Genomic DNA, 24,641 nt, shown 5'->3' on the forward strand with positions numbered 1-24,641 from the left:
GCGCCCCAGTGGTCCAGGAAAAATCTCCGTATGACGTCATGTTTGGGGGCCGCATAATTCTGACCCGTTTGGATCTTTGCCATCCACACAAACTCTCGTCCGCTCAGGAAACTCTAACGGCTCCAATCCCTGCGCCGCATACGAGGAAATTCCAGCTGGATGACCCAGTTTTTGCCAGAAATTTCGGCAAAGGCCCGAGATGGTTCCCAGGCACAATCTCCGCCCACCAGGGCCAAATGATGTATCGCATCGATGTTCCAGGGGGCAGCATCACCAGACACCAGAATCAGATCTGACTTTCTCGAAAGATTCCAGTGCAAACTGACGGCGAAACAGCCTCTCCCAACGCTCAAGCTTTCTTGGGGACACCTCTGTCCTTGGTACCACCATCTCTAACTGCAAGCAGCGGAACGGAACCAATAGTACAACAAGTACCAATCCTATCACCAGAGAGATAGTCCTCAGTAGAACCTCCATCCATAGCGAAAGAAGCCGAGACACCGAGCCAGACCTCCAATCGTCCTATCCGGAACAGACGAGTTCCTACACGGCTAAACCTTTAAACGTCATTGCCTAAATTTAACAATCAAGTGATAACCTGACTCTGAGACAATCAATGTTAATTCCTTAGAGTAGTACAAATTCAAAATAGTTGAAGCCCTTTTAAATAATAACTTTACAATTTGTTTAACAACATTATTACATAAAGTGCACAACCACAGTCCCTTTTAAAAATGTAAAACACACTTCCTAAAGGCTATTATGAGTATTATTTTGAACTTTTAAATTCTCGCGTTTAACTTATTATGTACCTCGAACTTAAAATCTAACGGGAGAGTATTGTCATATTCACATGTAAACTATTCCATACAAGATGTAGATGGCGCTAGTCTCACTAATAAAAGGCTAGAGCCTACCTCCCGACGGGAAATCACTCTCGCTCTCTCCCCGGCTCTGGACGGTAACCTAATCGCGTTACTCCCATCCTGAACTATGTAATAACCAACCTTTATTAAATGTAGAATAAATCTTAAGTGTATAATTATCCCGACTAATTATTTACCCCGGATTTGAACACTACAGGGATGATAACAACAACGCCCATCGCTGTAGCCTTGATGCAGCCATCGGTGGAATCAGTTTCTTCTCAGAAAGAATGGATCCCAATGGTTGATGGTCCGTTATGAGAGTAAAAGTTCGACCCAAAATATAGTCTCGGAATTTAGACACGCCGTACACCAAAGCTAATGCTTCCTTCTCGATATACTCCCATAGTCTTTCTATCTTGAAATTATATAATATAATATAATATATTAATATAATTGCTAACTTTTGTGGTTTTTTAATCTTTCTTTTCATTGGCTTTTATTACCGCGTTTGTGGATTTTTTTACCTTGGCTTTTTTTTTGTATTCGTAAATTTGTCTTTTATTACCTTGGCTTTTTTTCCATTGGCTTTTTTTACCGACAACCATGTCACGGAGAGGTTCTGTAACGATCGTGGGTGTCTTTGTGTGTGTGTGTGTGTTGTTACACCCACGTGACCGCGTTCGCAGTTTCCAAATCGGAGCAAACGTGTTCGCCATTTCCGAACTACTTTCACAGTCACACCACCATCTTCTGGTCTTTGTCCATCCCACACGGACACCAGTCTGTACTTACTGGCTTCTAATCACCACCATCTTTTGGTCTTCGTCCATCCCACATGGACACCAGTCTGTACATACTGGCTTCTAATCACCACCATCTTCTGGTCTTTGTCCATCCCACTTGGACACCAGTCTGCACATACTGGCTTCTAATCACCAACATTGTTGGGGTCAGTGGTGGCGCTACATTAAGGCTATAGCCTACCTCACAATTTGATAGGGGCCCCCAAAATTGAGGAGAAGGGGGCCAAAAAACCTCAGAAAAATGAGCAATGAAAGGGGAAAAATTCGGTTTTAAAAATATCTTCAAGGTTAAGCTGATATGTAGACTAGTAAACATTTATAAAATTTCGTTTCTAGAGGCGAATCACCGCCTCCCTCTCCCACACTGTAAAATCAGCTGACAGCTTCACCCACAGTCAGTCTGAGTCATTTTTAGACTGGAAGTTTTTATTAGCATTGGCTAGCCATAGGGTGAATGTTCAAAGTTGTAAATAAGAATAGATTTTTATCGCACATAAATCTGAACAAGCATAGTCTCTTACGCTTTGTAACGGAAGGGTCTCACAATTTAAAACGCTTGAATATGAGTAGCAAAAAATAGTTATCTGGTGCGCAAAAGCGTAACGCAAAAAGAGACAAGACAATCTGACATTGAGAAGCAAAGAAAAACAATGGAAAATTTCTCTAAAAGAAGCAACAATGATTTGGAATCAGCCTCTGAATCGGACCCTTATCTCGGTAACGAGGCAAACACTGAAGAACTTGAGGAATTGAATTTCGACGGAATAACCAAGGTGCGAAGTAAGTCTCATATGGCTGTGGAGACATCCTTATCCACCAAAACCGAATTGGGGACAATCGGTGAAAGCAGCAGTTCGTCCAGGACCCTTACTTGTGCAAGTGGGTCAAGTTCTCAACATGAATTTGAGAATAAATCTGATCTTCTACTTGACCCGAAAAATGCAACGCAGGATTACCCGAACAGTTCTACTGGTGAAAGTTGGAAAATTTGTACCTTGACAACCGACACTATAACTATACTAAAGCCTCCGCCTCCAGAGCAACACCAATCGTATTTCGCAACAGACATTAGTCTTGATAAGGATTCTTAGCCAGTTAAACCCATTCTTATCCAAAGACGTACCGAGGTTCTCAAAATCGAAGTTTCAGTTCTGCATGGTTACTTAAGTATCCCATGTTAGAATTTTCAGTGCAAAGAGATATGGCCTATTGTTGATCATTTTGAAAAGGAAGGATCATCTCACCACACATGTTATGAAAAGTACATGAATTACCTGCAAACAAAAAAGGACGGAGCCAGCTCAATAATTTGTAAAATAAACAACCAGCAAAAGAAAATATAATTAGAAATAGGGAAGTCTTGTCATACCATTTCGATGTAGTTTTACTTTGTGTTCAGCAAGATATAGCTCTCCGGGGTCATGATGAAAATGAAATGAGCGAAAACCGGGGTAACTTTATCGAGATCTTAGAATTTTAAAGAAAAACATTGTCCAGATTTAAAATTAAAATCCCAAAGTATGTCTAACAATGCAAAATACACTCACGGCACTATACAAAATGAAATTACAAACATCTGCGGAAATCTAATTCAAAAAATGATAGTAGATGAGATTAATAATTCTGGCGGGTACTTTTCAATAATAGGTGACAGTCAAGAGATAAGGGTGGGACGGAGAAGTTAAGCTTGTGTCTTAGGTACCTTTGCAAAGGAAAGATTTTTCAGTTTCTCCGACTTGCACGTTTTTAATGCAGAGTCAATTAGTTCGGAGATTTTAAAACTAATATCGGAAAACGGATTAGATATAAGAAAATGCGTTTCTCAAAGCTACGACGGCGCTAGTGTTAAGTCTGGGGGAAAAAACCGTGTTCTAAAACGCATTCTATCCGCAATTGAGGGACCTTGCCCATACGTACATTGTTACGCTCATAGATTAAATTTAGTTTTAGCAGATTCTTGTATGTGTTGAAATATGAGTTAAGAAATGATGAAATGATGTATTATAGCTTCCAATCCAGTATTAAGTACTCCTTGTACCCCTAACTTAGAAAATTGCCAACGTGCTAGCCAGCACTCCTCATGATGTAGTCTAAGAGATTAGACGTCCGTAACTTCTTATTTGTACCTCAATTAATTAATAATAAACAACTGTTAACTTTAAGTGTAGTTATTTCGTGAATTGAATAGAACCCTACGAGCAGATTATACAAGAGTTACGATAAACGTAACAGTATGTCTATTGCTCGAGTAAGAGAACTACTTGGCCTTTTACAGGCCATATACAACTTTCAGTGCAATTCTGTGCTCAGAAACGAATGTTTTGTAAATGCTCAGAAAGAACTAGGCCGTTACCGAAAAGTTGTGACATAAGGTGGTCTAGCAAAAGAAAAAGGAATACACTATTTTAGATCAAAATTAGACTCAACCATTTTAGCCTTGGAATACATTATAGCAGAAATTCATGATATAACCCTCGTTCGGAGGGGAAGTATCCAGCTAAGCAAAATACGCGGTGCATCCTTGTCCCGTCGCGCAGCACCGCGGAAGCAGACAGAACTTTTTACTCCCACGAAAGAAGTGCCGTGTCAGAGAAGAGAAGTCCGCGACCGCTTTACATTATTATCTGTCGTCTGCTAGAATTTCTTTTCATGTTTATTTGTTGGTGTGGTTGATTTGTTGTTGTAAGACAGTTAGGCCAGTGATTTGGCTTAATAATGGAAATTTATCCATTATCACAACTAGAAGAAGCAATCAGAGAGTGTTCGCTTGAAATTTTTCGGCGTCGCTTTATAAAAAAGATACCAAATATACTGCTTCAAGAACTTCATTGCAAGTTTACAAACCAGCTTTTGCAATCTGAACAAGGCAACCTCATCGATAAATGTTCAAAGGTACCTAAATTACTTGAAAGTTTTGGGTTAACATTTCTAAACTTGCACCGTAATGTCCGAAACGTTGCAAATAGTCAAGATAAACTTAAAAAGAGGTTAAAAACAAACACTGAGAAATGTACCGTTTTCCTGCTGGATTGGTATACGGCTGTACCTAACCACTTGAATGAATTTAAATTGTATTTGCATAATTCTGAAGCCGATGATTATGATCTTATCTAGATTTTGCACATATATGCTTTTGAAGCATTTACATTTTTCAAGAATTCTTTGCCTGGCCGGTGCAAACAGGACTGTGAAACCCATGTACAAACAGAACACCATGACGATATCTTTCTTCGATCATTACTATCTGTGGGCGATGGATGTATTGGAGAGATTTGGAGGGTCGCAAAGAGGAAAGTTATATTTAGGAAGAAGCACAAGTTGTCTGAGAAACAAGAAAAGAAGTTCAGATTGTTGTACTTCTATTGTATGAACATTCGCATGAGTATAAACGCAAGCTGAAGTTTGCTGGAATCAAAATTAGGGACAGAGGCGGACTTTTTATTCCCCACAAGAACTTGTTGCCTTATTTGTTTGCATTTAACAAGTCAATTGTTGTGTTTCTACTGATTTAGAAATACACAAACCGTTTGTTGTTTTATAAAGTTCATTTATTAATCGTAAAAACTATACTGAGTCTATTGACCACGTTATTTACATACATCATAGTATCGCGTACATGGTAATGACTAACTTAAGCGGGAGGGAAAATCTCTTTATATACAATTCTAGGGGCTTGGGATAAGACGGTTCAGTTCAAATCAGTTCACTCAACATCCTTCCCCTAAGTTACCTAAGTTAAATTTACAAGTTAAGTTTATTAATCTTTATAATTAATCGGCCGCTTCTAGATCTAGTTTCTTTTGTGCTAGTCTTGTCTACGACAATCCCCTGGTTGGTTTGGAGTTGGTCAGATTGTTGAATGGATCGATCTGGAGAGATCTGCTGGATAGGCGGCTCTGTCTGGTGACTAGATTCCTCGGTCTCGATTGGCTCGTTGTGTTGACTAGATGCGTCGGTCTCGATTGGCTCGTTCTGTTGACTAGATGGTTGTAGCCTGATAGGTTTAGTTGGCTGGTCCGAGTCAAAAACATTTGGATCTGGAGCTTGTGTCCTAGGTATAACGACCAAATGATACCTATTTCGTCTAACAATGCCGTTGGACGTTTGGAGGATATAAGATCTTGGTTCTTCGGATACGTCCTTGACCACGGCTTCTGTTCTCAGATCGGTGATCCATACATTCTCTCCTTTTTGTAGTGAAGGCAATGGTCTAACCCGGTGACACTTGTCATAATTCTCTTTCGTTTTATGACGTCTTAAGGCTTCTCTTTCTTGAACGACGTCAAATGGAGGTATCGTTGGCATAAGTTCCTTGTCCGTGATAGGCAACGTTGTCCGGAGCTTTCGTCCCATTAAAAGCCCCTCCGGTGAATACCCGTTGGCTAATGGAGTCGTACGGTATGACAATAATGCCATATGCGGATCTTGACTTTTCTTGAGAGTCTGTTTCACGATCTTTACAGCAGCTTCGGCAAGTCCGTTACTCTGCGGATATGGAGGACTCAATGTAATATGGACAAAGCCATATTCTTTTGCCAACAGGGCGAACTCAGAGTTATTCGTTTTCTGGAACTGGGGCCCATTATCACTCTTAACGATCTCAGGAATCCCATGCGCTGCGAATACTTCTTTAATATGTCTTATGACCGCTCTGGAGCTGAGATCTTGAAGTTGTTTGATTTCGAAGTAACGAGAGTAGAAATCGGTGACAATGACTTACCATTTCCCGTGTATATAGAATAAATCCATAGCCACGATCTTCCAAGGTCGGTTCGGAAATTCGCTTGGATGGAGTGGTTCGTGAGGATTAGTTGTTTCTTTTATGCAGACTTGGCAATTTTTGACGGTTTCTTCTATATCCTTGGTAATTCCTGGCCACCACACCGATGACCTGGCACGCTCTCTGCACTTCGTAATTCCTTGATAACCCTGATGGATCCTCTCAAGTATATCTTTGCGTAGGCTAGTTGGAATAATGATTCTGGATCCTTTTATCACTATGCCTTGTTGTTCCGTGATGTCGTCTCGAAATGGGTAATATTTGGAAATTTTTCCATTTATGTTTTTGCTTGTTGGCCATTTTGTATTAGTATAATGCTGGAGGATCTTGCATATGTCGTCTCGTTTTTGCTCTTCCCATATTTGGGCAAGCCGTATGTCGGTTGCTGGAACACTTGAAGTGATTTGCTGGACGTACGCGCTAATTTCTTCTTCAAGACCGTTGTCCTCCGTTTCTTTCAGTGGTCTCCTGGACAGCGTGTCGGCTATTAGTTCTTTTCCAGGCGTGTAGAAGACTTCGTAGTCGTATCGCATCATTTTAATTCTGAGATGTTGTAAACGGGGAGACAGGTCATCAATGGCCTTGTGCTGCATGATGGATACTAATGGTTTATGATCGGTTTCTATCTGGATTCTGATGCCAATAATATAATCCATGAACCGTTCGCATGCCCATGTCATCGCTAGTGCTTCCTTTTCTATTTCTGCTCGGCCGAGGTTAATGTTTTAGATGCATAGGCCACAACTCTAGTTTCGTTGTCTGGCTGTTCTTGACGGATTACCGCTCCTATACCGAAGGAAGATGCATCCGCGGATATTGTTGTTTTCCGTCTTGGATCATACAAGGGTAATATCGGCTTTGAGGATAATATTTTCTTGACTTCTTCGAATGCCTTGTGCTGTTCATGAGACCATGCCCAATGATTCTTTGTACTTAAAAGCGATGTTAATGGTCTTATGATTTCCGACATCCTGGGAATGAATTTCGCTAGGTAATTCGTCATTCCTAGGAAGCGTCTTAGTTCCGCTACGTCCTGAGGTGGTGGTGTTGCTGTTATTGCTTTCACTTTCTCCGGATCCGGGCTGATTCCGTTCTTGTCGATAACATGTCCGACGAACTTGACTTTTGTTACAGCAAACTTGCATTTGGCAAGATTTAAGGTAATTCCGGCTTCACTGTGGCGATGAAGAATTGCCCTCAGATGTGAATCGTGTTCTTCGGAGTCTTTGTTATAAACCAATACGTCGTCTTGCAGGTTTACTTTTCCTGGGACGCCTTCCAATATCGTGCTGATTTGCCGCTGGAAGTGTTCTGAGGCGGAGGTTAATCCGAATGGTAAGCGATGGAAATAGTAGCGTCCAAACGGCGTAATAAACGTCGTAAGCAATGCTGACTCGTTATCTAGTGGAATTTGCCAGTATCCGCTATTAGCATCTAGCTTGGTGAACACTTTCGCGTCGGCTAGCTGGCCCAAAACGTGATCCACAGCAGGCATCTGGAATCTCTCTCGTCGTACGTTTTTATTTAACTGCGTATAGTCCACGCAAATACGAAGGTCCGGTGGCTTCTTTTCGTCGGTATTAATTGCTTGTCTATTTTTAAGGACTATTACCATTGGAGCGCACCAGTCAGTAGGTTCCTCTACTTTTGTTATGACTCCGTTTTGTACCATTCGATCAAGTTCCAACTTAACCTCGTCCGCGGCGTTGATAGAGAGAATGGTCTTGCATTCGGCTCCAGTTGTATTTTATAAGAATTCATCATTCTTCCTAGTCCATTGAATAACTTGGGAAACTCGACAACAGGATCTACGGCTGATTGCGTAGCTTTATCTCCTATGGTTGCTATTCTCTCAACTAGTTTCAAGTCCTCGCAGGCTGCTAATCCAAGGAGCGCTATATGTAGATCGTAGATTACGTATAAGTCGTCTTTGATCTGCGAGTTTCTATGTCGTAATGTTGCTTGAATTCTTCCAGCTACTTTTAGTGCTGTTCTTCCTGGACCGAATAACTGTTTCTCAGCTGGGAGTAGCGCAATATGACTGAGATGTTCTTCGTAAAATGCGATTGGAATTGCATTTACGTCGGCTCCGGTATCCACCTTGAACATGACTGGTACTTGATTTATTTCTATGGTCACCGTCCATCTTCTTGCCTCTGGATTCGTTAGTGAGTCCAAATTGGCGACGCTCATCTGAGAATAGTTTGTCGTCGTATGATTTTGATTTAACTGGTTTGATTCTATTTCTCCAGAAAACAGAGACGGCAGGCAGTAATCGTCCAAATCGGATTCTGGAGTAGGTTCTGTAGAAATTGCGCCCAGAAAAGCTCCCGTCTCAATTGTGTAGAGACTCTTCTTTCTACAGACTTTTGAGTAATGACCCGTCTTCTCGCATTGAAAACACTTGGCATTTTTGGCTGGACACTGTTCCCTTTCGTGTAATTGAAGGTCACCACAACGATGGCATCCCTTTTCCTTGGTATTGCTGTGAGTCTTGCGAACAGCCTTTGTAGGTGCTGGGAATTTTCCAGTTGTGTGTACGTTAACGTAGGGTTTCTTGGCGGTTTTGCGATGTTGAGTAGCCCGTATACGATCAAGTTGCTTCATTGGTGCATGTAGATCTTGCTGTTCTCGTAAATCAGAACCATTTTAAACGAAGAATCAGTTAAAAAACACGGGAGGAATATCATAAAGGTAGCGCATCTAAATGGAATTTGTTGTACAGTGATGGTGGTTGGCTCTAATTTTATATCTTTCAGGTAGTTCATGATCAAGTTATGGATGATGCTAACCTATTAGGCGTATTTTACGAATGCTGTAATAAAATTCTGAAAGTTGCAAGACCTAACTCCGACCATGAAGTCTTTTTGAAGGTGTGGCAACGTAAAATGACGCATGCCTTAATTAATGAATTCATATCTGCGAGGGACATGAAGCTTTGCGAGCAGAAAAAAGTACCAAGCAAGGAAAGAAACTCGTTAAGAGATAAGTTGTTCATTGAATCCAATGCAGATGGTCTGAATACCCAAGAACTTTCAAATAATAAGTCAAAATGTAAACAAATCAGTGTAAGAATTAAAACCGTCACCAAAGAAGAGTCGAAAAAGAGGGCATCAAACCAAACAACAATTGCATCAGATGGGCAAAGGAAAGCCTCTAAATTTCAAAATACATCCAAACAACTTAAGCCAACTAAAAAAATCAAAGAAACTGCAAAAAAAGGGCAAAGGAAAACCTCAAAATCGCAAAAGACCTCCAAACAGCCTAACTCTAACATGAAAATCCAAGATGCTTCCAATACGCTAAACGCCACTCAGAAGTTGTTGGATACTGTAGTCAATTCATTTATAAGCAACACAGAATCGCCTGAAAATAATAAAAAAACCACTTGCAATTGTAAGTAAACGCACAGAATTATCAAATACGTTGATAACACCACACGCGATTGAAAACCCGCCGGCTAAAAAGGATTCTACGACTCAAGTTGTGATTAAATCTAACTTGCCCAGTAATCTCTTCATCGCACAAAATATTGCCATGGCCCAAAAGTCAATAACAGTTCCCAAAACGCTTAGAAAGAAGATGTGTGCCAACGTTAATCATGTACACACGGATAGTAATAACAACTGTGATACAGACATCCTGGTTAAACCAGGGAAATCTATACAAATCTCAAAAAATGTGATGGAAGGGGTTATGAAGACCAGTGTTGTAACAGCAGTGGACATTACTAAGGATCTCAAAACTACTCTAGTCCCAAAGTCAATCAAAGTTCCTAGAACGCCAAGAATGAAGATGTGTCCCAACGTTAATCATAAACACGCAGATAACAATAACTGTGATACAGATATCCAGGCTAATCTAGGGAAATCTATTGAAATCTCGAAAAACGTGATGGAAGAGGTTGAGAAGACCAGTGTTGTAACAACTGTGGACCTTCTAAGGATCTCAAAACTACTCTAGTCCCAAAGTCAAAAAAAGTTCCTAAAACGCCAAGAATGACGATATGTCCCAACGTTAATCTTAAACAGGCAGATAGCTATAACAACTGTGATACAGACATCCAGGCAAAACCAGGTAATTCGATGGAAATCTCGAATTAAGCTACTCTAGTCCCAAAGTTAAAGTCAGTTCCCACAACACCTAAAAAGAGAATGAGTCCCAATGAAAAAACGAAATATTCGGATAAGGACTACAACAAACGTCCAAAGCGACAAAGAATGAACCCACTGTATCTTCGTGATTTTGAATGCAATTAAAGACTTAATTTATGTTAAAAGTGTTTTTACAGCAATTAAAGCTTCATTTTTCTTTAACTAAGAGTGCTTCATTCCTATAGCTAGCACCAGAGTGATGCTGACCATGAACATCACGTTTTGTTAAAAGTGACTTTCGCGCACAGGCAAAATTAACACTTGATAATTTACCATTAGCGTTAAATTTGTACTGCGAAAACAAACTCTCAACAGCACTTCCATTCAATCTGAGAGGGGCTAAATAATACCCTTTATATTTCTTGAAAAAAAGTATCAACTAGTCCTTCCATCCCATACACCATAACTCGTAGTAAGTCCCATGTCTATAGAAAAACAAACCATTATTAAACATAAAACAGATTACCTCATATTGGATAGTTATGAGGAATTAAATTAGTTTACCTGCCACGAGAGAAATTCTTTGTTTGGATACATGCAGTTAAAATTGGGGTTGTTTTCTGCCAAACATATCGATATATTAGTATTTGGAGTTTCATATGCATGTTTTAGTTTACCTTTTAATTTTAGAAGCCAATTCTTGAAAAAAGAAAATCCATCTCGAATATTTACAAGTGCTGTATCGTTTTTCTGACGGACTTTCGTTTTGCTTAACATGCCATTTTCAAATAACAAATTAAGTGCCTTGAGGTAGTTGTATGTATCCTTAGCTTCTTCCGAATCTGGCGGTAGTGGACCACAAGGATTTGCATATTCGTATATTTCGGACATTACATCATCTTGCTATAAATTATTTGATTCTAAAATTTCCGCATAAAGTTACCCTACACCGATCTTTCGGCAAGAGTTACACACCTGTATAATTTTTGCTGGCTTAACATTTAATTTCTTCCACGAGTCTCGATCAATGTAGCTCTGTAAAAGTTTAGGAACTAGCCTAGGAAATTGTTTATCTCTTCTTTCGTCTTCGCGGGCCTTCATCGCTATAATCTGATCCCATCCAAATTTTATGCCATTAAAATTGAAGTTCCTTGTTCCACCTTTTTTCGATGCGAACAAAGCGTTAATCAAGCTTTTCATCTGTTACGAAAATTCAACTGAATTTAATTTATTTCAAGATTTAGAAAATCGCTTTGTTGAAATACCTCATGAGACGGGCAAATAATCCAAAAGATACGATCACTTGGTGAAAATGGATTCATAAACCATGGCTCAACTGAAGCATCAATATCCACATTGTCTGAGAATTTTATTCCATAAGCTCCGAAGCGCTGTTGTGTCATTTTGATTAAACTTAGATTAGAGCTGGCTCCATCACATAAAAGAACCGAAACCTTGAAGCCAACTAGATGGAAAGCTCTTAGTGTCTCTAACAAGGATGCTACTATGTGGCGTGAATCGGTCGTTTTTTCAGCAGAAAAATATGGCCCACTGATGTCGAAACCAAAGGTTAAGTCTCTCCATAAGAACTGTAGCATGTATGCAGCTTTTGGGATATCTTTCTCTTCAAATTGAGCAAATACATCGTCCAATGTTGGTAATTGGTCTACAGCTGTAGCTAGACCTATGAGCGTGTGGTTTTAGCTATTCCAAAGCACCTTGGAAGTACCGGAAACCTCGTCAAATATCAGAATTCCATCCCCTTTGGGTTCCTTAAAGCCGTTAGCAAGCTGATCCTTAACAAAGTGGTCGTACAGTTCCTTCTGTTGTTTTAAATATTCGAGGTTAACTCCTGGTTCTTCCAAGTGACGACCCATTTTGCTTTGAATACTTCTCCACGACGGTAATTTTAAAACTTTGAAGCTTGCCAGTGCCATATAGACTGCCTTACTGCGGCAAGCGACAGCTTGGGCTATTATTAGAAGCATACGCATTAATTTCAATCCTTGCATTTTTAGCTAATGCAAGAAGTGATATCTAGTTTATTAGGGAGAAGGGATAAGATGCCTAATTATTCGCGCGCCATAGTCCCAGTCCCGTTTCAAAATACAAGGGGGACGTAAAAGGAGGCCGGGCAATTTCGACTCTCTTCATTCGGAAAATACGTAATTTTCGTCATTCGCGTCACGCTGACGTGAGTTTTCAAGAACCAATGAGATGCTGGTTCTAATTTATAGGCGGGTACTAACTCCGGACCTTCGTTAGGACTGGAGATAAAGCTAGAAATGAGGCGAATTTATACCTTCTCCCTAATAAGCTAGATATCACTTCTTGGCCAATGTTTAAGTGAATACATAAATACTCTTACCGATTCGATATGTTATGGCACTCCATCTATTTCCACTTCGGCCAGCCTCTAGAAAAAATCATTTAAACATTAATTCTATTTAATTACACATAAATGAAATGGTTTAGTTGCTTTACTTACGGTTATGTAGTTGATCTCTCTTAAAGTCTTCGATATTTTTTGCATGGTGAGCAGTACAATCTTCATTCCAAGCACTCCGAATCGTTTTCTTCACTTCGTCACTAACATTCTTACCTTCCGCAAGTATGTTGTCCAAAATATCTTTGTAATTATTGTTTATGACAGATGTAACTTTAGTCATTTCTTCACTCTGAGTTCTGCTAAGATTTATTTTTAATTCCTGGCACTTTTGTCGAAGCTTTGTGTTGGCTTGAAATAATCGTCGCTTTCTTGCTCTGCCAATTCGATTTCTTATTTTGGATGAATCTGGCAATACAAATTTTAAAGGTACGTGCGAAGATGGAGAATGTTTATTCCTGATGGACATTTTGGCAAGTAGTTTCCTATTTGGCAATCGCTTGCAGTAGCGTGATACATAAGCACATTGGCTGCACGAGTACAGTCCTGAAGATAAAGTGGCTAAAGGAGTATTTCGAGCACTTTTAAACCACACTGAGCAGGTACTCAAACATATGCGTTCGACAGGCACAGAATATTTGGCTACGTTCTTTGGGGTAATACTGTGCAATCGTATGGTTTCTATGGCTTCTTGAGTCAGTCCATTACACAAAATAAAGGCTTCGGATAAAAGGCATTCGAAAATGTCCAAAGCTTCTTTTTCCACGAAAACGTTGTCAGAGAACAAATTGTTGGAGTCATTGCGACATCTCGGAACATTTATTCAAATATACGTGCCCTGTTATTTTTCCTCACGCGGCCAAGTATCACCACCTAGCGACCTACTTTGGCAACAGCTGGACATAACAAATATTTTGCTCTCTAAGAGTGTTCTCTCTTTTTATAACGCGTAAAGTTAAGACGTGTATAACGCTGCGGCGTAGTAACTGACTGTATTTCCATTCCATTTTTTCAATGTCATATTAAAGTTTTTCGTTAGAATTAGTTGCGACTAATTAATTCAACGGGTTATGGGCCTAGCGAGCGTTAACTGTGAGTAAATTTAAAGAGATCGATCTGTTTAGTTAGGCTTAGCTGAGTTGTTGTTCTCGAGGGAAAATCCTAGTGCTTAGTTTGAGGACTGCCTAGAGATATCACAATGGCGGCAAGCAGTAGTGCAAGAGCAAAAATCAATCTCCTGAATGGAAAGAACTATGTTTCTTGGAAGACAAAAAATGGAAATGGTCCTGATAACCACAGATTTGCGGAGTATTGTTGATCAGGTAAAGCCTGTCTCAACCGACCCAACTATACTGGCGGCATGGGAGAAAGCAAATGACAAGGCCCGAGCTCAAATAATTTTAAACGTGGAAGACGACCAACTGGTACACGTCCGATATTTGCAGACAGCACGCGAGATGAGGACAACGTTTCAAAAACTGTATGAAAGAGCCACTTTTGGGACTAAATTGTACTTGCGAAGAAAGCTTTACAGTGCTCGTTTCTCGAAGGGGACGATGCACGAACATATAAATCAGGTGCTAGAGATCATCAACCAGCTCAAAAGCGTAGGAGTAGATGTAACAAGCGGCGAGCTGATCGCCGTACTCATGTGCAGTTTACCGGAGTCTTAGTCAGGATTGGTCACCGCTCTCGAGGGACGTGACGAAGCTACATTGACGACTGACTATGTTACTGGGAAGCTCCTAGATGAATATCAGCGTAGAAAGGAGAGTAGCGGCGTATCTGAGGACACAGTTGTGGCACTCCACACTACTGCAAGAAAGCACCACACCTCAAGGACAGGTGGGAAGTTTAAGGAAACTAGAGTCTGTAACTTCTGCAACAAAACGGGTCATCTCAAAGCTGATTGCTATCTATTTAAGAAACAGCAGTCAGTGAAGCTGGCAAAGAAAACGAACAGCGGTACCGATGACGAGAAAAACGTGAGACACGTATCATTTACTGCACATGTGAGCGCTAAAGTAGCAAAACCCAAGTCTTGGGTATTAGATTCAGGCGCATCTAGTCACATGACTTGTGACGAGTCCTTCTTCACTTCGCGGAGGAAACATGACGCCAACATATACCTGGCAGACAACACAATGGTTACCGCTATTGCTATCGGTGAGGGTAATGTCGTTTGGGAATCGCCCACTGGAGAATTGGCCAAAGTAGAACTACAAGAGGTATTACAAGTTCCTAATCTAAAAGATAGTCTGCTGTCAGTACGCCAGATGACAAAAGAAGGTTTTAAGTTGGTGTTTGAGGGCACCAATTGTACAATCAACAAAGGGAAAGAGACTATCGCGGTAGCTCCAGCAAAAGACAGTCTATACGAATTACCGAGCCCGACATAGGAATCGGCAAAGATCGCAGGAGTCAAAGTAGACATTCAGCAGTGGCACAGAAGACTTGGCCACCGAGATATAACAGCAATCAAGCTATTGAGTTCCGAGGAGCTCGCAACTGGCCTTCAGATTGAGAAAGGAATCCAGGAAACTATTTACGAATGTTGTATCAAGGGAAATTGTCACAACTGCCGTTTCCCACGAGCAAATCAAGAGCAACAAAGTCGTTAGACCTAATACATACGGATGTCTGCGGACCAATGCCGATACCTACACCGTCAGGAAACCGATACATGTTGACGTTGATAGACGATTACTCAAGATTTACTGTTGTCAGGCTGATGAGGAAAAAGAGCGACGTCGTAGGTATCGTGAAGGAGTATATCACAAAAATGAACAACCAATTCGGAAGCAACCCGAAAACATTAAGGTCGGATAATGGAGGGGAGTATGTGAATAACGAGTTGCTCGCATACCTCAAGCAACAGGGTATTGTTCACCAAACGACCGTTGCCCACACTCCACAACAAAACGGCGTGCCGGAACGAAAGAACCGTTCACTGACCGAAATGGCGAAATGTATGTTACTTGACTCAGGCCTTGACAGACGTTTCTGTGGGAAGCGGTGCTAACGGCCGCTTATTTGCAAAACCGACTCCCCAGTAGAAGCGTGACGAGGACGCCATTCGAATTGTTGCATGGCTCGAAGCCAGATCTAGGACATATCCGAATCTTCGGATCAAGCGTATTCTCAATCATCCCGCAAGCCAAGCGCCGGAAATTCGATGATAAGGCTGAGGAAGGTGTATTGATTGGGTACAGCGACGAAGTCAAAGGGTATCGAATCCTTGACCCAAAATCAAACACGGTATGGATCAGCAGATCGGTAAAAATCATCGAGGCCGACGAAAAGATGGAGAAGGCGAAAGAAGAGCAGAAAGCGACCAAGCCACTCCAGAACGAGAATACCTCGCCAGATTCAGAAGGGGATTCAGACGAAGAAGAAACACAAGAATCGGACCAAGAAGTAGAGGAAGCCTTACCCCCAGCGCCTAGAAGATCACAACGTCAAAACAAAGGACAGCCACCCAGAAGGTATTCCCTAAAAGTGGAAGTAGATCGTCCTCTCGAACCGTCTAGTTGGGGCGAAATGATCCAGTTACCCTCCCGCGAGAAGGTAAAATGGATGGCCGCGGCCAAAGAAGAAATGAAATCACTGATAAAACACAAAGTTTGGGAGCTGGCGACATTACCAGCAGGTCGAAAAGCGATTTCGGCCAAATGGGTGTTCAAAACAAAATGGAATTCACAAGGCGAAATCGACACATACAAGGCCAGATTAGTGGCGAGAGGTTTTTCGCAACGCTACGGGGAGGACTATGACGAAACATTCGCTCCCGTAGTGAAACATGAAACAATCCGCGTGTTATTCGCCATCGCTGCAGCAAAGAACCTACACGTCCGTCACTTAGACGTGAAATGCGCGTACCTGAACGGCGGACTAGAGGAGGAGCTTTACCTTGAACAGCCCGAAGGTTTCGAGGAACCCGGACGGGAAGATAAAGTACTCCGCCTTAAACGCAGCTTATCCGGATTAAAACAATCGGCACGCGCATGGAACAAAACGGCCACCGAAGCGCTCACAGAATCTGGGTTTATTAGCAGTCAAGCCGACCAGTGTCTCTTCTCTCGCGTTGAGAAAGACGGGGGAAGAACATACATCTTATTGTACGTTGATAACCTACTGGTTGTAGGAAGTTCATCAGAAGAAACAGCTACGATTGGACGCGCGCTAAACGAACACTTCGAAGTAAAAGACTTAGGAGCTGTCTCGCATTACGTAGGAATTCAGATTAAACGGGAAGATGGCGGATCTTTTCTGTTCTATCAAAAGACAAAGATAGCGACAATGCTCGAAGAGCACGGACTACTAGAACCAAAACCAGCAGCAACTCCAATGGAAACGGGTTTCTTCGCGAATCCGAACGAGAGCCCAAAAATACCCAACAACAAGCGATATAGACAAGCAATTGGGTCGCTTTTGTATATTACCACCGTGTCTAGACTAGACATAGCGGCAGCGGTAGGGTTTTTATGTCGACGAGTCGAACAACCAACAGAAAGCGACTGGAAGTCAGTAAAGCGCGTTATGCGCTATTTAGCCACTAGCATCGATAAGAAATTGCGTTCCCAGACCAGCAATGCTCTGGAACTGGAATGCTATGTCGATGCTGACTATGCGGGTGATCGGTAAGATCGAAAATCAACAAGTGGCAACGTAATAAAATTGGGACAGACCACCGTCGACTGGTCTAGTCGAAAACGGACCACGGTGGCACGGTCCTCAACAGAGGCTGAGTACTTGGCAGCGTCTCACGCTTGTAGTGAACTTGCTTTGGTTGAGACAGCTTGTCAAAGACATGGGGATCCAGGCAAACGGGCCAACGATTGTCCACGAAGACAACCAAGGTTGCATCAGAATGATTGATTCAGACCGCAGCAGCGCCCGAACAAAACATATAGACGTTTGCCACCATTTCCTGCGTGATCTCCGCGCCCAGAAAGTAATTGCACCGCAATACTGCCCAACGTCCGAAATGTTGGCGGACATTCTAACTAAGCCCTTGTGTAAGGACGCTTTCGCTTGCTTGTCAGAGCGTCTCGGACTACAGGACTAAACTCTATGTGCCAAGAGGTCGAGAAGAGGTGTTGGAGTCATTGCAACATCTCGGAACATTTATTCAAATATACGCGCCCTGTTATTTTTCCTCACGCGGCCCAGTGTCACCACCTAGCGACCTACTTTGGCATCAGCTGGACATAACAAATATTTTGCTCTCTAAGAGTGTTCTCTCTTTTTATAACGCGTAAAGTTAAGACGTGTATAACGCTGCGGCGTAGTAACTGACTGTATTTCCATTCCATTTTTTCAATGTCATATTAAAGTTTTTCGTTAGAATTAGTTGCGACTAATTAATTCAACGGGTTATGGGCCTAGCGAGCGTTAACTGTGAGTAAATTTAAAGAGATCGATCTGTTTAGTTAGGCTTAGCTGAGTTGTTGTTCTCGAGGGAAAATCCTAGTGCTTAGTTTGAGGACTGCCTAGAGATATCACAATGGCGGCAAGCAGTAGTGCAAGAGCAAAAATCAATCTCCTGAATGGAAAGAACTATGTTTCTTGGAAGACAAAAAATGGAAATGGTCCTGATAACCACAGATTTGCGGAGTATTGTTGATCAGGTAAAGCCTGTCTCAACCGACCCAACTATACTGGCAGCATGGGAGAAAGCAAATGACAAGGCCCGAGCTCAAATAATTTTAAACGTGGAAGACGACCAACTGGTACACGTCCGATATTTGCAGACAGCACGCGAGATGTGGACAACGTTTCAAAAACTGTATGAAAGAGCCACTTTTGGGACTAAATTGTACTTGCGAAGAAAGCTTTACAGTGCTCGTTTCTCGAAGGGGACGATGCACGAACATATAAATCAGGTGCTAGAGATCATCAACCAGCTCAAAAGCGTAGGAGTAGATGTAACAAGCGGCGAGCTGATCGCCGTACTCATGTGCAGTTTACCGGAGTCTTAGTCAGGATTGGTCACCGCTCTCGAGGGACGTGACGAAGCTACATTGACGACTGACTATGTTACTGGGAAGCTCCTAGATGAATATCAGCGTAGAAAGGAGAGTAGCGGCGTATCTGAGGACACAGTTGTGGCACTCCACACTACTGCAAGAAAGCACCACACCTCAAGGACAGGTGGGAAGTTTAAGGAAACTAGAGTCTGTAACTTCTGCAACAAAACGGGTCATCTCAAAGCTGATTGCTATCTATTTAAGAAACAGCAGTCAGTGAAGCTGGCAAAGAAAACGAACAGCGGTACCGATGACGAGAAAAACGTGAGACACGAATCATTTACTGCACATGTAAGCGCTAATGTAGCAAAACCCAAGTCTTGGGTAATAGATTCAGGCGCATCTAGTCACATGACTTGTGACGAGTCCTTCTTCACTTCGCGGAGGAAACATGACGCCAACATATACCTGGCAGACAACACAATGGTTACCGCTATTGCTATCGGTGAGGGTTATGTCGTTTGGGAATCGCCCACTGGAGAATTGGCCAAAGTAGAACTACAAGAGGTATTACAAGTTCCTAATCTAAAAGATAGTCTGCTGTCAGTACGCCAGATGACAAAAGAAGGTTTTAAGTTGGTGTTTGAGGGCACCAATTGTACAATCAACAAAGGGAAAGAGACTATCGCGGTAGCTCCAGCAAAAGACAGTCTATACGAATTACCGAGCCCGACATAGGAATCGGCAAAGATCGCAGGAGTCAAAGTAGACATTCAGCAGTGGCACAGAAGACTTGGCCACCGAGATATAACAGCAATCAAGCTATTGAGTTCCGAGGAGCTCGCAACTGGCCTTCAGATTGAGAAAGGAATCCAGGAAACTATTTACGAATGTTGTATCAAGGGAAATTGTCACAACTGCCGTTTCCCACGAGCAAATCAAGAGCAACAAAGTCGTTAGACCTAATACATACGGATGTCTGCGGACCAATGCCGATACCTACACCGTCAGGAAACCGATACATGTTGAGTTTTTCGTTAGAATTAGTTGCGACTAATTAATTCAACACAAATTTGCCCTCTTAACACATCCATTGAAAACAACAAACAGGCTCGCCTCACCAAGACTGTTAATGAGACCTTTGACGGCTTCGCAACCAAACTGGGGGACAAAAATATCTGTTCTCGTAACCTCTAGATAAACCTGAAACATTTATACAATAAGACAATAATAACGTTAATATACTTTTCAGCCATATAATATATTATTATGTTACGTCATTTGGTTAGCCCATGAATTTTGAGTTCGCAGGGTTGTGGACATACAGCGTACCATTCAATCGGTTATCAACATCGTTATTATTATTTTTTAAATTTTCTGTATATGATTTTTTTTTCTTAAAATAGTATATTTATGGCATTATATATTTAAAACCAAAAGAAATTGAGTATTGTAAAAGCGTTAAAATGGGTATTAGTTGACTGAGTGTAGATGGGTATTTAAAATTTGTATTGAGTTCCTAAGAACGGACATGGCTACGTCCGTTAAGGTAGTCGGGGGCAGACCGAACCTGTCTATAACATCCGCGAGAAAGGATGTGATTGATCCACGGGAGCCAATATATAGTCCTATCGTTTCCCATTCGTGAATGAGAGGGTATTTCTCCCGAAAATATTCGTGCGTTGGGTCCATATAAGTTTTTTTTCCCAAGTTGACTCTACCAGCTTGGTCTTCGTATTGTTCAAAACGAACTGTCGGGTCAATTATGAATCCTATTTGATTCGTATTTGGAGGAGACGTCCAATCTCTTACCCTCGCCCTGCCCTTTAAATCAACGACAACTAGATCGGCGCGTTTATTTGATTTGGTGGCCGAATCCACGCAGTGCATTTCTTTGTGCACCTCATATCCCTTATTAATTAGTGCCGCCTCAAGAATATTATCCACGTTGTTGTGTCTGGCAATAACCATTGCGTTGGTACCAGGGCAATCCTGCAGAACGTGGCATAGAGTTTCTATGTACCATAATGTTAATTTTCAAGGGCCCATAACGTCGCAACGGAGCAGGTTGTAACGAAAACATGATTTTTTTTATAGTTAACTCTACTCCGTTTTATTTGCTCATGATAGAGCCCGAGAAAAAATATAGTCGCGAAAAAAAACCCTTTCGTACCAAAAACGTAAAAAGAAGATAGTTCGCCTCGATAAGCGGCCTTTGGTCTATCCTTATTTACCTAGAGAAAAAACACCTATTGTAAGCAGCGTGGACACTAGCGGAAAATTTGGTGATTCACGCATTTTTGGTACGAGAGAGGCCCCCTTTTTACCTCTCCGAGTGACGATGACGTCACGGAGAGGTATTACACCGGCCGTGTCTGTCTGTCTGTCTGTCTGTCAGACCCCATGTGACCGCGTTCGCAGTTTGCGTATCGGAGCAAACGTGTTCCCAATTTCCGGACTGCATTGACAGTTCACGGAAATTTGGGTTTGTCTCCTCTGGCTATTCTACTTGAGTTCCAACACCACCAGCTTTGGTTTTCGTCCACTCCACATGGACACTAGTCCGTACTTGCTAGCTTCCGAGCACAACCATCTTCTGTTCTTCGTCAATTTCACCTTGACACCAGCTTCTATGCAACACCATCTTCTGTTCTTCGTCAATTCCACGTTGACACCAGCTTCTATGCACCACCATCTTTTGTTCTTCGTCAATTCCACATTGACACCAGCTTCTATGCACCACCATCTTCAGGTCTTTGTCCATTCCACATGGACGACAGTCAGTCCATTCTGGCTTCTTTTCCTTCGTCATCGTTTGGTTTCAAGATATACGCGGCGATCGGCTAGGGTTACGAGAAACGTCTAGCCTCCCAATGGCAGGGCTTCCACCATCGGCTCACGCGAATGCGTTTTTATCTATTATTGGTTTCAAGATATACGCGGCGATCGGCTAGGGCTACGAGAAACGTCTAGCCTCCCAATGGCAGGGCTTCCACCATCGGTTCACGCGAATGCGTTTTTATCTATTATTATAATGGAAACGAATCGTATATATACCCCAAAATTTGAAAAAAGCGGGCAAGAGGGGTACCCTTCACTTTAAACGTCAATATTAGCAAAGTTTCGAAAGATAATAGGAACAACTTTATTTTAAACGATTTAACTATTTTTAAATTTATTTACTGGCGATTAAAATAATTAAAAATAATTATATTTATTTAAATATTAAAGATAAACCCAAGTACCGAAGTCGTTAAATCATTGCCTCCTATATCAATCAAGGCCCGTGCATTGCGTTATATTTCCTACATTGCCTCCTGTATCTATCAAGGCCCACGCATTGTGATATATTTCCTTCATTGTCTCCTATATCCAACAAGGCCAGTGCATTGCGATATATTTTTGAGAACAACAACCAAAATGGGAAGCTCCTCTCAGAACCATAATAATTTGTTTTTTCTGTTATATGAAATGAAAATATGGATAATATTTTCGGCAATTCGATTTGAATGGCTCTTTCTGATGTATCATTCTCTCAGCACTGTTCATAATGGACAGGAACGTAGAGATTCGAGACACTAGGAATTACGATAGTGTTTCAAATCCTCTGTAATGAGGGCTTAAAGGCTTGGAGTGAGTCGAAAGATAAATACACATCCTAGTTTTTAGTTGTACCATGCGTACCACAATGTTGCCAGGCGTTTATTGAAGGATGCTTGGATACTAGTACAGACTGTTACGTCTACCAAGTTTCCTAGCATCCAACATTAAATAGGATTCATAAAAGCCAGTGTTAAGCGCATGCCATAGGTCAAGTCGTTAAATATATCGACGCAGTTAAATAGCTGATGGCATTATTTTATCCACTTTCTCATTGCGTTGCGAGAGGAAGTTCAACTTTGGCACGGACGACAGATGGCGCTCTTAACCTTCTACCCCCAAAAATCGCTGTTGTCTGCTCGTTTTCCCCTTCCGCGTTTTTTCGTTATAAACTTATGATTTAACGAACTGTTAAGATAAAATTTCATATTTCCTAAGACAGATAAGCTTTTACTCCTTTCATCTTACTCCCAGTTAGATTTAACCTTGTTAAAACATAATCAGATGAATTTGAGTTACAATGTCGTAAACTCCTGTGCATACAGTTACCTAGGAGTGATAGAGACATTTTTAACGATGCCTATATAAACTTAAGCGAAATTGTTTTACGTTTGAATAAAAATACCGCTTCCAGTAGTGGGTTTATAGTACTCCTTGTTTGTGTAAGATTAGTGTAGCTGTAGAGCGTAATCATGGTAAACGCTTAAAAATATATATTTTCAATAAAAACACCGCTTCCACTAGTGGATTTATACTCCTTGTTTGTGTAAGATTAGTGTAGGTGTAGAGAGTAATCATTATAAACGCTTAAAAATATATTTTCAACAAGTTGGGAAAACCAAAATATTACCTCTCCGAGTCAAGAGGTCTACTACTACAAACTTATTTACCTAGATATGGAATTATTTCTCTTTTTTGAAGTAAAATTTACTAAATATTGAAGCAGTATTCCAAGCATAGCGAATATACAGTAAAGCAGACGACATTTTACATCCAATAAGGATAAATCTTGGACACATGGAAATCAGTCAATGGGGAAAAGCACAGGAAATGAAGTCTACGCTTCAGCTGTTTACCGTATATTCACTTTATATTATGGAATAAGAATGAAAACTTCAAAGCTATGATCCGATAACGATTAGCCCTTTCACTGATCTAATTGCTACCATGATGCTTTCTTCTATTATAAAATCTAAATCTAATTATTTAAACGTGTATTTAACTTTCGACTCACTCTGAACCGTTAATGTCCCTTCATTACAGACACGATTATCAAAACCCAGAGTTTACTCCACCTCAGGTCTCAATTATTTACTCTTTGGTTCACTAAGCCTATTGCGGATCAAACTTGATTTACCCGTCAGAATCCAGGCCATAGCTTTCGTCAGGAAATAATTAAACCAAGGATTATTCTATATACAGATGTAGTATAGCTTAAGTAATATATAAACAGCCATTTCAAATAATAATATTAAAAAACATCCTTGGAATATCAAAATGAAACAGAGCTTTAAAGCTACAAAAGTACTAAATGCATCGTAATTACGAAAAAGATTTCCACATATTCACTTTATATTATGGAAAAGGTGAATATTAAGGTTCTGTAGGATTTCTTAACACATCAAAACAAAGCGAACTGCTAACTCGGCGCACTAGTGTGATAACGGACAGACACAAACAGACAAAAAAATAGACTGCTTTTTAACTCTTTCCGTATTAATTTTGAATTGAGAAAAGAGATTATCTTAAATATTAAAATAAATATAATTAATATTTAATATTTTCTTCGTTAGTTGTTCGCCTTATTGAGCGTTACATCGTTTTAAAAAAGAATAATTAAACAACCTTCAGAGACTTGACTAATATTGACGTTTGAATTGAAGGATATGACTGTTGTTTTGCCTTACTCAAATAGGTAGTATATAAAGGATTCGAATCGCAGCTGTAGATAAGAACATCGCAATTGCGTGAACCTTGGAGGAAGACCCCTCCATTGGAAGGCTAGACGTTTCTCGTAACCCTAGCCGATCGCCGCGTATGTCTTAACCTTAAGGATGATGGTGGTGTTAGAAGCCAGGTGTACAGACTGGTGTCCATGTGGGATGAACAAAAACAGAGACCAGAAGATGGTGGTGTTAGA

At 41.1% G+C, this 24,641-nt stretch overlaps 1 protein-coding gene across 1 annotated transcript; it reads right to left on the reverse strand.

Annotated features, from left to right (window-relative positions):
* Positions 1 to 10,923: 10,923 nt before the first annotated feature.
* LOC149682648 (uncharacterized) lies at positions 10,924 to 11,968 on the reverse strand. Its single transcript, XM_089834415.1, has 5 exons — positions 11,812 to 11,968; positions 11,522 to 11,746; positions 11,224 to 11,449; positions 11,111 to 11,166; positions 10,924 to 11,031 (listed from the first exon to the last, which is right to left on the reverse strand). Exons 1-5 carry the CDS (start codon positions 11,947 to 11,949, stop codon positions 10,960 to 10,962), a joined length of 717 nt encoding a protein of 238 aa, XP_089690541.1. The 5' UTR covers positions 11,950 to 11,968; the 3' UTR covers positions 10,924 to 10,959.
* Positions 11,969 to 24,641: the final 12,673 nt, after the last annotated feature.

Source organism: Phalangium opilio, unplaced genomic scaffold, assembly GCF_054372755.1.
Source record: "Phalangium opilio isolate 3A_F unplaced genomic scaffold, DU_Popi_V2 ptg000038l_1, whole genome shotgun sequence".
NCBI lineage: Eukaryota > Metazoa > Arthropoda > Arachnida > Opiliones > Phalangiidae > Phalangium > Phalangium opilio.